The following is a 15585-nucleotide window of genomic DNA, read 5'->3' as shown; positions in this document are numbered from 1 at the left end:
GTCAGTTAGTCTTTACTAAGAATATAGAACCATCGGTCAATAGTGTTCTGCTCAAGAAGAATGGTGGTCTGTAGTTAAATAACTACAGGGAATGGCCTTATAGACTTAGTCCAATGGGAAAGTGCTTGTGGGAATAACTTTCACTAAACTGCACTCTTAGAAAAAAAGGGTTCCAAAAGGGTTCTTTGGCTGTCCCCATAGGAGAGCCCTTTTTGGTTCCAGGTAGAACCCTTTTGGGTTCCATGTAGAGCCCTCACAAAAGGGTTCTACCTGGAACCAAAAAGGTTTCTTCAAAGGGTTCTCCTATGGGGACAGCCAAAAAAACCTTTTATTTTATTTTTGTAAGAGTGTGTATTGCAAATAGAAGGACTCAAATATGCTCTAACCCTCAGTGATGTATGGTGCAGCTCTCACAAGTCTACAGCACACCTTAGGCTTGAATAGTGAACCTGTCTCTCTCTCTCTCTTTCGCTCTCGCTCGTGATGTGAGATGGTCTCTCTCTCTCTCATGATGTGAGATGGTCTCTTGTTTGAGATGGTGTCTCAAAACATCTTTAAAAATGTTGATGACACCAATAGGTTAACTGACATCCGGAGCTTTTACACAAATCAGGAAGCTCTGGCCTCCCAGGAATTCAGCGTTGAGACCACATTATACTGTCACACCCAGCTCTTATGAAGTCACTACTGGGATGTGAAGATCAAATTATCCAACTCAATTCCTCTGAGCCCACACCTTTATTACAATGCTTTCTTACTCCTTTTAGTATGTGTTGCGTACCACCATGCATACCACCATGCCTACCACCATGCGTACCACCATGCGTACCACCATGCGTACCACCATGCGTACCACCATGCGTACCACCATGCGTACCACCATGCATACCACAATGCCTACCACCATGCGTAACACCATGCCTACCACCATGCATACCACCATGCCTACCAACATGCGTACCACCATGCGTACCACCATGCGTACCAACATTCCTACCACCATGCGTACCACCATGCGTACCAACATTCCTACCACCATGCGTACCACCATGCGTACCAACATTCCTACCACCATGCGTACCAACATGCATACCACCATGCCTACCACCATGCGTACCAACATGCATACCACCATGCCTACCACCACCATGGCAAGTTATTTTTGTTGAACAGCAGCACACACCCACTGGGCACAGACGTCAGTTCAACGCCTTGTGGTCGGAGGCCGAGCAGTTGCCATACCAGGCGGTGATGCAACCAGTCAGGATGCTCTCGATGGTGCAGCTGTATAACTTTTTGAGGATCTGAGGACCCATGCCAAATGTTTTCAGTCTCCTGAGGGGGAATAGGCTTTGTCGTGCCCTCTTCACGACTGTCTTGGTGTGTTTGGACCATGATAGTTTGTGGGTGATGTGGACACCAAGGAACTTGAAGCTCTCAACCTGTTCCACTACAGCCCTGTTGATGAGAATGGGGGCGTGCTCAGTCCTCTTTTTTTTCCTGTAGTCCACAGATGTTTGGCCCTGCATTGACGACGGCTTTTTATAGCAAACAAATCCTAAACCGATATGTTGCCAGAGACAAATTGGATTATGTGATTAGCAGCACAAATTATGTAAATAGCAAGAACTCTGACTAAATTGCATTTTATACCTGAGGTTGAACTGATGATCAAGGTGGCTGCCGTCATCACTCTCCTTGAATTTCTTATTTTACATTTCCTGTTCATTGATAGAATGCAAACAACTGGTGTGTATTATTCAGTGAGACAACAAATATTTCTGAAACTGGTAGATAGAAATGTATTGAATAAAGCTAACATGATTTCCAATTCTACCTGACTGATAATCATGTCTGTTCTAAGCTATGCATTTCTATGTGAACATTCTGTGGCAGGATCTAGAGTTCTTACAGTAGTCATGTCTGACAGTCTGAGGCTTTTCACATCACTGTAGTTTATACAGCTAATCTTCAGGTCCCAGTAAAAAAAAATATCCATCTATCTGGATTTCACCTATTAGATAGGATGAAATTAATTAAATAGAATGAATAGAACAGACGAATCATTGTCTTGAATGGGGACTCCTGTTCTATTCATTATATTTCTATTAATTGAATCCTATCTGTTAGGTGACATCCAGATAGATAATTATTTTTTAAACTGGTCCCAGGCCAATAGGATTACTCTGCTAGAGCAGCTGTTAAATGATTACCACGCAAGAACGATTGACCTCTGAGTGGAATAGCAGCAACCCACTGGGCACAGACGTCAGTTCAACGTCTAGTTTGGATTTACGTTTGGTTGAGTTGACAACTAACGTGAATTCAATGTGAAATCAACCAAAGATGTCACCCAGTCATTGGATTTAGGTTCAAAGTTGGGTGAAAAAAAGGACAATTCCCTTACGTTGATAACTTTTTGCAAATCCATTCAGTTTTCTATGTTGATTCAACGTCATCGCATTGAATCTTTTAGTTGAAATGACTTTGGAAACAACGTTGATTCAACCAGTTTTTGCCCAGTGGGAAGGTGACAATCATTCTGTGCTGTCCTGTTAGTAATATCATTTGAGTCTTACAATTTGAATGTAGAGGCTAGGGGAATTGGGAATTCAGCATTACTGTACAGTTTTGAGTAAGATTGTGATTCATGACCATCTCCTCCCCTGTGCCTCTCCTTGGCAGGTGTTGTCTAGGTGAGTAAATGAGTGGCGTGACAGAGCCATAGCGTTGTGCTGAGTCAGACGTAGCCCATGTATAGTCTCATCCTAGACCAGGTGTACTGGTATAGGCCTATCCACACGCGCACGCACGGTCGCATACACACACACACGCACACGCACACACACACACACACAGTAATCCGTTTTGCAAGCTGCTGTCTCAGCAAGTCCAGTACACATCACCATTCAACAATCACCCAGATCAATCAAACAAGCTAGGTCTGCTGCAGTATGTCAATCCAGTCTGGTCTAGGGGAATCAGGAGGAATGTTGTAGTCAGTCAGTAATGACAGTTGACTGCCTCCTTTTAAAAGGCTGTGTTTGTCTTCCACACACACACAGACAGACAGGCATGTGCACACACACACACACACACTAGGGAGCTGTGTTTGGAGTCTGACCCGTTCGGGGAGGCAGAAGGACGAATGAACCCTGCAGCCAGAGAGTCCTCAATGTACACTTCCATGGTCTTGGTCTCCGGACCAGACAGAGAATAAAGCCGCCCCCGAGGCGGTGTAGTGCCTGGGAGGAGATCAAGGGCGCAGTCGTAGGCTCGATGCGGAGGAAGAGATGTGGCACGGGCCTTGTTGAAAACCTCCCGTAGGTCCTGGTACTCCGCGGGAACTGCTGAGAGGTCTGAGGCTTTTCGGCTTTTCCCAAGCCCGCAGGAGAACGCCCAGGGGCAGGCTGCGCCGCCTTGAGGCAATGTGCGTGACAGAACCGGCTCCAACCCAGGATAGAACTCGTAGCCCCCCAGTCAATCAGGGGGTTGTGCCTTTGGAGCCATGACAATCCCAAAACCACGGGTACATGAGGAGACTCAATGAGCAGAAACTGCATGGACTCACTGTGGTTACCTGACACTCGCAGGTTGATGGGAACCATACTGTGAGTGACCCTGCCAATAGAGCGTCCGTCCAATGCTCTGGCGTCCATGGGAATGGAGAGGGGTTGTGTAGAGATGCCCAGCTCCGACACCAGGGTAGCGTCCATAAAGCTCCCGTCGGCCCCAGAGTCAATGAGCACCCGGAGAGATTTAGACCGGTCACCCCACAGCAGGATAGCATGGAGAGGAGTATGAGTAATGGGAGATGGGAGACTCCCTGTATGGCCCACCAGCGTACTTGTACCTACTGATGAGCCTGGGCTTTTTACTGGACAGGTGGATATGTAATATCCTGAAGTACCACAATACAGACAACATTTGGAGGTCAGTCTGCGTAAACGTTCCTCAGAAGACAATCTAGCCTTGCCCAGTTGCATGGGCTCTTGAGGAGGCGAGTCGACAGTCCTCGATGATTCCCGGGGGAACTCGGTTGACATCGGATTCTCTCGGGAATGCAGGCGTCGGGGACTTCCGGGATTCTTCAGAGGCGAGGGGGAACCCATGGACGATCGCGTGTGGCCAGGAACAGACCTCCTCTCCCTGCTGCGTTCCCGTAACCGCCCATCAATCCTTATGGTCAGGGCTATGAGGGAGTCGAGGTCCATAGGCAGCTCCCGGGCTGCGAGCTCATCATTAATTCCCTCCGATAATCCGTGAAGGAAGGTGTCGAACAGGGACTCCGGGTTCCAGGCACTCTTGGTGGCCAACGTGCGAAAATCTACCACGTAGTCTGCCACACTACGGGAGTCTTGACTCAGCCAAAGTAGCTTCCGAGCCGCCTCTCTCCCGGACAATCGAACACTTTCCTTACCTCCGCCATGAAATCCTCCAGACTAAGGCAAACAATGGGTTGTTGCTCCCACACTGCCGTAGCCCAGGCGAGTGCCCTCCCGGACATCAGCGTATTAAGATCCGAAGGAAACGAAGAGGGCTGTAGCTCGAAGATGAGGGAACACTGGGAAAGAAACGCCCGGCAGGTTCCAGGATCCCCAGCATAGCGCTCCGGAGGAGGTAAGCGGGTTTCTCGGGAATCCGGGGTAGGCTGGGGAGAAGCACCGCTGGTAGCGTGGTTACTGGGAGTCTGGAAGGTTACCGTTGTGGCTTGCCGCCTAGTAGATAGACCGCGGAATTGTTCCAACTATGCATTGAAGGCATGGTCATGGTGTTCCGCCAAGGTATGGAGTCCCTCCACAAGGTTATGAAGTAACTCCTCGTGTCTTCCAATGGTGGCTCCTTGGAGGGAGACAGCATTGCGGAGCTGGTCCGAGTCTGCTGGGTCAGTCATGGCCAGTTCGTACTATCACGACTCAGGATATGACCCAGATGCAGACACAGGAGGCGGATAGTTCGATTCTCAGAATATTTATTAACACCAAGGGGCAGGCAAAGGGCAGGTCGAGGGCAGGCAGAAGTTCGTAATCCAAGGCAGAGTCAATAAGGGACAGAACGGCAGGCAGGCTCAGGGTCAGGACAGGCAGAAAGGTCGGAACCGGGAAGACTAGAAAACAAGAACTTGAGAACTTGAGAAACGGGAAACACGCTGGAAGACCTGACAAAACAAGACGAACTGGCAACAGACAAACAGAAAACGCAGGTATAAATACACAGGGGATAATGGGGAAGAATAGGAGACACCTGGTGGGGGGTGGAGACAAGCACAAGACAGGTGAAACAGATCAGGGTGTGACACAGTGGCATTTCATATGTGTTAAAAGAGGAATTGATAGAACCATTTATTTTGATCAGTGAGGAAGAATATACAATCTCTGTACCACACAACTTCTCTCAGTTTATGGCTTTTAGTATCCAATATCATTATTTTTTAAATTTTATTTCACCTTTATTTAACCAGGTAAGCCAGTTGAGAACAAGTTCTCATTTACAACTGCGACCTGGCCAAGATAAAGCAAAGCAGTGCGATAAAAACAACACAGAGTTACATATGGGGTAAAAAAACATAAAGTCAAAAATACAACAGAAAATATATATACAGTGGTGCAAATGTAGCAAGTTATGGAGGTAAAGCAATACCTCCATAACTCCATGTCATTTGAAGCCCTGGCGCTTAACATTTTAGTCTGTCGTTGCCTTTTTTTTTTACCCCGAATTGACTTATTTCCATCCCATCCAAAGTCTTACGTCATGGATCCCTTATTCAGTCATCGCTGTTCTCTCAGATCATCTATATCATCTCCTTCGCTGTGCTTTCTGCTGAGACAGGTTTAGTCAAGAATAACGAGCTTTATGATTAACTGATGTGCTTAGCTGCTCCTGGCTCCTCACTGATAGCAGGGCTTCTGTCTGTCTGTCTGTCTGTCTGTCGTTTTGTCTGTCTGTCTGTCTGTCTGTCTGTCTGTCTGTCTGTTTGTGTGATGAGGTGGTGTTGAAGAAGTCAGGCGCAGGAGGGTAAATCACAGAATAACAGGCTTTAATCCGCAAAATACAGGTTTACGCAGAAATACGTAATACAAGGCACACGGGAAAATACTCCCGTCGATACACAAGCCCCACCGAGCTTCACAAACCTCCACAATAAACAATCCCCCACACAGACAAGGAAGCAGAGGGAACACTTATACCATGACTAATGAGGGAATAAGGACCAGGTGTGTGTGATTGAAGACAAGACAAATGGAGTGATGATAAATGGATCGGCAGTAGCTAGTAAGCCGGTGACGCTGAACGCCGAAACCTGCCCGAACAAGGAGGGGAGGCAGCCTCGGCATAAGTCGTGACAGTTTGTTTTTCTCTCTGTCTGTCTATCGGTCAGTGGAGGCTGCTGAGGGGAGGACGGCTCATAATAATGCCCAGAACGGAGCAAATGGAATGATACCATTCCACTTACAGTGCATTTGGAAAGTATTCAGACCCCTTTACTTTTTCCACATTTTGTTACGTTACAGCCTTATATAAATAAATAAATCCTCATCAAACTACGCACAATACCCCATAATGACAAAGCGAAAACAGGTTTTTATAAATTTTTGCAAATTTATTCAAAATAAAAACTGAAATACCTTATTTACTTAAGTATTCAGACCCATTGCTATGAGACTCGAATTTGAGCTCAGGTGCATCCTGTTTCCATTGATCATCCTTGAGATGTTTCTACAACTTGATTGGAGTCCACCTGTGGTAAATGTAATTGATTGGACATTATTTGGAAAGGTACACACCTGTCTATATAAGGTCCCACAGTTGACAGTGCATGTCAGAGCAAAAACCAAGCCATGAGGTTGAAGGAATTGTCCGTAGAGCTCCGAGACAGGATTGTGTCGAGGCACAGATCTGGGGAAGGGTACCAAAACATTTCTGCAGCATTGAAGGTCCCCAAGAACACAGTGGCCTCCATCATTCTTAAATGGAAAAAGATTGGAACCACCAAGACTCTTCCTAGAGCTGGCCGCCTGTCCAAACTGAGAAATCAGGGGAGAAGGGCCTTGGTCAGGGAGGTGACCAAGAACCCGATGGTTACTCTGACACAGCTCCAGAGTTCCTCTGTGGAGATGGGAGAACCTTCCAGAAGGACAACCATCTCTGCAGCACTCCACCAATTAGGCCTTAATGGTAGAGTGGCCAGACAGAAGCCACTCCTCAGTAAAAGGCACATGACAGCCCGCTTGGAGTTTGCCAAAAGGCACCTAAAGGACTCTCAGACCATGAGAAACAAGATTATGTGGCTAACAGAAGGCTGTAGTGCTGCCATTCTTAACGAGACAGCACCTGAAAAATGTGGCTATATGAATACGTGTCGAAATACGTGTACTCCTGAGTGGCGCAGTGGTCTAAGGCACTGCATCGCAGTGCTAACTGTGCCACTAGAGATCCTGGTTCGAATCCAGGCTCTGTCGCAGCCGGCCGCGACCGGGAGACTCATGGGCGGCGCACAATTGCCCCAGCGTCGTCCAGGGTAGGGGAGGGAATGGCCGGCAGGGATGTAGCTCAGTTGATAGAGCATGGCGTTTGCAACGCCAGGGTTGTGGGTTCGATTCCCACGGGGGGCCAGTATAAAAAATATGTATTCACTAACTGTAAGTCGCTCTGGATAAGAGCATCTGCTAAATGACTAAAATGTAAAAATGAAATGGTAGGAAAGGAGGAGGAGTGGCTGCCCTATTCAAAGATACGTTCCAGTGCAAAGAAAATACACTAGGTAATTTTATTTCTTTTGAATACCTCTGTTTTACATTGAAGGGTACCCCCAAAATTTAGTTTTTAACCATTTACAGACCTCTACGATATTCTGCAAATTTTTATTGATGATTTTGCTGAACTACTCTCTGTTATATCAGTTGATTATAACTTGTTTATTATTACAGGGGATTTTAACATCCACATAGATAATAGTACAGACAATAATGCCAAATAACTTTTTGCACTACTTGACACTTTTGATCTCACTCAACATGTGAAAGAGCGCACACACACTCAAGGCCACATTCTAGATCTGGTAGATCTCTAAAGGTCTCGATATTTCCTCTGTCATGGTTAAAGACATGGCCTGATCATTTCTGTGTCTTTTTTTAATCACTTATCACCCCGAATGTTCCAGTAAACTCAGTTTCTGTTAAGAAAAGCTACATTAATGAGAGTACCAATGCTCAGTTTATGGAAGCCATAGCTATCTCTCCAATAATAAGTGCTGAGTCAGTTGATGTACTCCTGGATAATTTTAATGCCAAAATATTGAATGTCATGGATCGTGTTGCACCGGTAAAGGTAAAGAAAACTATGAGCAAACAGAAAACACCATGGAGAACCACCATGATGGTAAGCGCCCTGAAAAGAGAATGTAGGAAAGCGGAACGTAAGTGGAGGAAAACTAAACTTCAAATTCACTATGACATCTATAAACAAAGCCTTGGTAGCTTCAACAATGAGTTACGCAGGGCCAGACAGCAACATTTATCGAGAATGATCAACAAGAATATTAACAATACCCGCCCTGTATTTGTCATGGTCGACAAGCTTACAAACCCAATAAAGCAGATACCATCAGAACTCATGTCCACTGTGAAATGTAATGAATTTGCGTGTTTCTTTAGTGAAAAAATTATAAGTATAAGACGGACCATCAAAACTGCTCAGTCTAAAAAGGACTCTGTACCATCACCACGACCACCAAGACATAACTTGGTTATTATGTTGCATTTTAATACAATTGATCAAAAATCCCTAGAAGAAACAGTTCGACATCTTAAAGCTTCCACTTGCTGTCTCGACACACTGCCATCAGACTTTTGTTTAACTCTATAACAATGGACCTACAGCAAATAGTTAATAGCTCTCTGCAATCAGGCATTTTCCCAACGTCTCTAAAAACAGCTGCCATTAAGCCCCTATTAAAAAAGAGAACACTGGATGCATCTATAATGAACAACTATAGACCTGTATCAAATCTCCCTTTTATAGCCAAGATCATTGAGAAGGTTTTCTTCAATCAACTCAGCAATTTTGTGACCTCATGCGGTCTCTTAGACAAATTTCAGTCAGGTTTCCGACCTCACCACAGTACTGAAACGGCCCTGATTAAAGTTTTAAATGATATAACAGTTCTGGTTCTATTAGATCTCAGTGCAGCATTTGACACTGTTGATCATGGAACACTTATAGATAGGCTGGAAAAGATTGGTTCAGATCTTATCTAGATGGCCGGAGTTACTTTGTCACCATTGGTAATCATGAATCTGATAGGGTGGCTATGACATGCGGAGTTCCACAGGGATCAGTTCTCGGACTGATTCTGTTCAATCTCTATATGCTACCTCTGGGCCAAATTTTACAGAACAACAACATTAACTACCACAGCTATGCTGATGATACTCAAATATATATGGCTCTCGAACCGTATGACAACAGCTCAATAGATTCTCAGTGTCACTGTATAGAGCACATAAATACCTGGATGAGCCAAAATTGTCTACAATTAAACCAAGATAAAACTGAGATTATTGTGTTTGGCAACAAAAATAAAAGAACAAGTATTAGTAAAGAGCTGGATTCTCGGGTCCTTAAAACCAGCGATCAAGTGCGTAATCTTGGTGTTCTGATAGACTCAGACCTCACATTTAGCAGTCATATCAAAGTGGTCACTAAAACAGCATTCTATCATCTAAAAAATATAGCCAGAATCAAAGGCTTGGTGTCCCAAAAAGATCAAGAGAAGCTCATCCATGCTTTTATCTCTAGTAGGGTTGACTACTGTAATGGCCTCTTAACAGGACTCCCGAAAAAGACTGTAAAACAGCTGCAGCTCATTCAGAATGCAGCTGCTAGAATGTTAACCAGGACCAAGAGAACGGAGCACATCACTCCGGTTCTTAAATCTTTACATTGGCTTCCAGTCAGTTACAGAATTGATTTCAAAGTGGTGCTTTTAGTTTATAAATCTTTGAATGGTTTAGGACCCGAGTACATGTCTGATATGTTTGAAGAATATAAACCGAGCAGGGCTCTTAGATCCATGAACACAGGTCAGCTAGTAGAGCACAGAGCCCAAACTAAACATGGAGAAGCTGCGTTTAGCACTTATGCCTTACACAACTGGAATAAACTACCAGAAGATCTTAGATGTGCCCCAAACGTATCCATTTTTAAATCCAGGTTAAAAACACTTCTCTTTTCACATGCCTACGGCTGAGCACTTAAACTTAACCACACTGTTTAGCCTTATAGCTTCCTATGTTTTTATCCCATTTTTAATTTTTAATTTTAAATCTTTAAAAAAAATTTTTTTATTTATTTTTTATTGTATTTTTATTATTATTATGTTTTCATTACTTTTGATAAACATCTTTGTAAAGCACATTGAATTGCTTCGATGTATGAATTGTGCTATATAAATAAACTTGCTTGCTTGCTTGCTTGATGAAACCAAGATTGAACTATTTGGCCTGAATGCCAAGCGTCACGTCTGGAGGAAACCTGGCACCATCCCTACGGTGAAGCAAGGTGGTGGCAGCATCATGCAGAGGTGTGGACTCGAGTCATGTGACTTGGACTCGAGTCAGACTCGAGTCATGAATTTGATGACTTCAGACTCGACTCGACAAAATGTACAAAGACTTGCAACTCGACTTGGACTTTAACATCAATGACTCGTGACTTGACTTGGACTTGCGCCTTATGACTCGAGAAGACTTGCTACGAGGACTTGTAATGACTTGCAAAGGCTTGCTAAGAGGACTTGAAATGACTCGAAACTAAAATGTAGGACTTTGGACTCGACTTGAGACTTGATGGCTTTGACTTTTGACTCGACTTGGGACTTGCCTCATCTTTGACTCGACTTGACTCGGGACTCGAGGGCAAAGACTTGAGACTTACTTGTGACTTGCATAACAATGACTTTGTCCCACCTCTGGCATCATGCTGTGGGGATGTTTTTCAGCGGCAGGGACTGGGAGACTAGTCAGGATCGAGGGAAAGATGAAAGGAGCAAAGTACAGAGAGATCCTTGATGAAAACCTGCTCCGGTGTGCTCAGGACCTCAGACTGGGGCGAAGGTTCACCTTCCAACAAGACAACAACCCTAAGCACACAGCCAAGACAACGCAGGAGTGGCTTCGGGACAAGTCTCTGAATGTCCTTGATTGGCCCAGCCAGAGCCCGGATCTGAACCCGATCGAACATCTCTGGAGAGACCTGAAAATAGCTGTGCAGCGATGCTCCCCATCCACACCTGACAGAGCTTGAGAGGATCTGCAGAGAAGAATGGGAGAAACTCCCCAAATACAGGTGTGCCAAGCTTGTAGCGTCACACCCAATAAGACTTGAGGCTGTAATCGCTGCCAAAGGTGCTTCAACAAAGTACTGAATACTTATGTAAATGTAATGTTTCCGGGTTTAAAAATAAATAAATTTGCTAACATTTCTAAAAACCTGTTTTTGCTTTGTCATAATGGGGTATTGTGTGTAGATTGATGAGGGGAAAAAACTATTTAATCAATTTTAGAATAAGGCTGTAAATGAACAAAATGTGGAAAAAGTCAATGGGTCTGAATACTTTCCGAATGCACTGTATTCCGCTCCAGCCATTACTACGAGCCCGTCCTCCCCAATTAAGGTGCCACCAACCTCCTGTGCTGCCGGCTACCTGTCTGTCTGTCTGTTTGTCTGTCTGGCATGCTTTTGTCAGTCTGTCTTTTCATCTGGCTGCCTGCCTAATAATGTAGCCAGCCCTTCTAAATCGCCACCCTAAGAAGCCAGTGAAATACTGATGTGGTGAGTCCCTTGTGCTATCTAGAGGGGTCTTATCAAAACCCTGCCATCATCTGCTGTCTGTCTGAACGTGCCTCTGACTTTAATGACTGCAGGAGGATGTAATCTTGAGTGCCAAATGGCACCCTATTCCCTTTTTAGTGCACTCGTTTGACTAGGGCCCATAGGTCAGAAGTAGTGCACTATGTAGGGAATAGGGTACCATTTGGGACGCTACCATAATCTCCACTGGAGGACAAGGTTAGGTGGTGACTGACTGCAGGCAGGCAGACAAGGACCCCTGTGCTGAATCCAAAAACACTGTGTGTGGAGAAAATAGTCTAGACTGCTTAACGCTTATTAGATTAGGGCTAATCAATTCTAAAGTGATCAGAAACAGAAGCACATCCTCCTCCCTGTGTCAGGATTCGGTGCGTTCCATCCAGGATTAATACTATCTTCTTTCTTACTTTGTACCACTTTCCCCACGATCTCTCCAAATCAATTTATGACAGTCACCAGCCTGCTACCATCATGCAAGCCTTTGAGAAATGTCAAGTACCATAAATGTATAATGTTACTACTTGAGAATGACATGTAATGCTACTTGAGATTACATTCACCGTTACATCACCTGAAACAGCAAAGGTTCTGTGCAAGCAAGCCAAGACCCCAGTGCCTTTGGCAGCGCAGTCTACCAGCCTCAGGGCTGTGCTGAACACATGACCTCTAGGGGGCTGTATCTGCACAGGTGCTGCTGGCTACTGGCTAGCCTCCATTGGTGCGTAGCTTTCAATGGATCACAGTCAGCTCATGTAAATACCCTGAGTAATGCCATTGAATGCCTTCCTAACATTTCTTCTCTCTCTCTGTTTCCCTTGCAGATATTTCCAGGATATCATCATACTACGCTGGTATGTACCTGGGGATTTTTCCTCCTTGTAATTTGGCACAATTTTCCTTTAATCTTTGCACTGGCAGTAAAGATTCTGTAATTTAAAGTTAATAGTGCTACGTGTGAAGCGCTGGTTGAGTGTGTGTAGTTATTATAGAAAAGGACAAACTGCACCTAGACTTGCTCTAGATGATTGCAGCCAGATTGCATTTTGCATGTTATTCCCTATATAGTACATACAGCTATGTGACTCTGTGTTAGTTTCCTGGAGGGAGCCCAGGGCTGAAGCTAAAGGCAACATGGGTCTCTCTTCATCTCCTGCATCAGCATTTCTCTATCTGATTCTTCATCAATATTTAATTGTTTGAACAACATGTACTGGAGAAAATGTTCTAATGGAAAATATCAGATAAGTATTAGTTGCAGTAAACATCTCTGCAAAGGAATGAAGGAATGCAAACTTCTTCCAGTTTGATAGCTATTTCATTTCTCATCAGACTTACAGTTTTGACTTAAATCGGCTTGAAATTCTATGGCAAGACGTCAACATGGCTGGCTAGCACAACCTGTTCTCATAGTTTCACTTCGGAATTGCCGTAATTGGATGAACGTAAATTTTTGACCCATTAATTCAGTGTGTTTACAGGGTTAATTCCACATGGTTACAGGGTTAATTCCGCGTTGTTACAGGGTTAGAACAGAAACAACTCAAAGGGTTAATGCACTGTTTTCATTAAGTATCATCAAGTACTCTCCCTGCTTGCAAGATAATTGTGAACTGCCGTGGTGCAGTGGTCTAAGCAGCGTGCTCTGGCTCAGAGCCTCGTGAGTTTGTTGTTCTTTGTGCCGTTGTTTTATTTGTAATTGTTTTTATTTATTTATATAGCTCCAACGAAGGCATATATCCACGTCCTCAGGACCTTTTCAAACGTCCAAAATCGACGGCTCTTTCTTGTGACCACCCTGGTCTACCAATGATCAACAGCCAACTTGACAGTGTTTGAAGAATTTTAACGTAATAATAACGTAATGTGCAAATATTGTACAATCCAGGTGTGCAAAGCTTTGGGAAACCCTGCCTTAGAGGATAGAGAAAATAGGAGAAAGATCTGTCTCTACACTCTTACAACCCAACTCGCGTAAACATACAGAGGTACAAGTAAAGGTCTTGAAGGGCTCAGACTTGCGTGTGAATATACTAATACCATTGTGTTTTGCAACAGGTTTATAACTGCTTAATCATGTAATAGCCTACGCCTAATTCATGCATTATGACTTTATTCCATAGAACCTCTGTTCTGATGTGTGATTGGTGGAATCAAAAAACCTCAATTTGCCACTGAGACAGGGAGGTAGCTGTGACCTCATCACACCACAGAGACAGTATCTCTGATCCAAGACATTCACTAGGATGGTGATAGCATTGCAGAGTTACTTTTCATTTAACTTAAAACATCTTATGTAACGTCATCAGAATTCCTCACCTGTCTACACCTTGGAGGAAAATTGAATGCTGCAAATGGAAAGCATACAGTAGAGAGGAGAGGAGGAGGAGAGGAGAAGAGAGGAGGAGGAGAGGAGAGAGGGAGGGACATGTTTTGGCTGGGGACAGACCTGGTTATAAGGAGGAGGAGGAGAAAGAGGAGGGAGAGGAGGAGGGAGAGGAGGAGATATTGTTTGCTAATGAGCTGAGCGCTAGTCATGACCCTGGTTGGACTTGATTTGCAGCTCTCTCTCTCTCTCTCACTTTCTCTCCGCTGTCCGTTTTGTAAACAGGAGAAGAGCTGAGTGTAGTTCCCTGAATGAGGTTGAGCTCTCTACTAGTCTCTCACCCTCCCTCCCTCTCTCTCTCCTCCCTTCCTCCCTCCCACCTTGCCTCCCCCTCTCCCTCATTCTCTCTCTCTCTCCCTCTCCCTCTACCTCTCTCTCTCTTTGAGTCACACACAAACCCAGCTCACACTCCCTCCTGACACAGCCGGCTCGGCAGCAGTGTTTCACAGCAGCAGCAGCAGCAGTAGCAGCAGCAGCTTGTCCTGAATAACAAACTAGAGCTGAGGAGCTAAAAGGAGCTGTCACATCGGAATAGACTGGCGGTTGTAGTGCTGAATTAACTGAAGGATTGTTTTGTTTAGTTTTTTGTCTCCTCTGTCTTCTACTACACTGTTTTCCAAGTCAGCTGCCTCACGGGCTGGATTAATTTACAAGGCTGTGCAGAGGCACGCAGAGGGATTTATTTAGAGGCTGGAAGCCAACGCTGAGGGCATCTGAAGAGGAATCTGAAGACGAGCTGACAACACAGACCTGTCCCATATTGATCTCTCTCTCTCTCTCTCTCTCTCTCTCTCTCTCTCTCTCTCTCGGAGTGACACCAAACACCTTCTCTGACACGGAAACAGCCTGTCTGTCAGGCAAGGTGGATGTTGGGATAAAAAACCTCTTGAGGATTTCACTGAGTTGCTCCCTTGAAGTCCTCTCCTCCTCCCCACCTTCTCTCCCCCGTGGCCCTGAGGCAGGGCTGTGTGAACGGGTCAGAGGTGGGCAGCGGTAGGGGCTGTGTGAAGCGGAGAGGGGCTGTGCGGGGTCCTCAGTGGCAGAGGGGGAAGCAGCAGCCTGTCCTGGCCTGGCCTCTATGCGGTTGTGGAAGGGGACAGGGACAGGGAGCCTGGGTCTGGTTCAGGCCGCAGGGTCTGGTGGTGGGATAGACAGACAGGTGCTGCTGCTGCGGCGGCCATCATGGAGAGGAGCGGCTGCATCCCCCTATGCTGGGCTCAGGGCGCCTGTGTTTACGCTCAACACCCTCCACTCCCAAGTATGTATTGTGTACACACAGCAGATATGTTATGCACACTAGGTGCTTCTAGGTAGAGCCTTTTAACCAGTGT

General features: G+C 45.2%; 1 protein-coding gene across 11 annotated transcripts in view; it reads left to right on the top strand.

The window, feature by feature from the left end:
• Positions 1–15585, top strand: part of LOC121543307 (focal adhesion kinase 1) — a 162139-nt gene that overhangs the window by 2989 nt on the left and 143565 nt on the right. For 3 of the 11 annotated variants that reach the window (XM_041853093.2, XM_041853090.2, XM_041853089.2), the window contains exon 1: positions 14743–15512. In XM_041853093.2, the coding sequence (XP_041709027.2) occupies positions 15437–15512 (76 nt within the window). In that variant the 5' untranslated portion in view covers positions 14743–15436. Of the gene's footprint in view, positions 1–12692; positions 12723–14742; positions 15513–15585 lie in introns of those variants that run through there. The other 8 variants (XM_041853099.2, XM_041853098.2, XM_041853097.2 and 5 more) reach the window with 4 other exon arrangements.

The sequence above is a fragment of the Coregonus clupeaformis genome, unplaced genomic scaffold, assembly GCF_020615455.1.
Source record: "Coregonus clupeaformis isolate EN_2021a unplaced genomic scaffold, ASM2061545v1 scaf0115, whole genome shotgun sequence".
NCBI lineage: Eukaryota > Metazoa > Chordata > Actinopteri > Salmoniformes > Salmonidae > Coregonus > Coregonus clupeaformis.
This window is presented reverse-complemented; position numbering and strand designations above follow the sequence as displayed.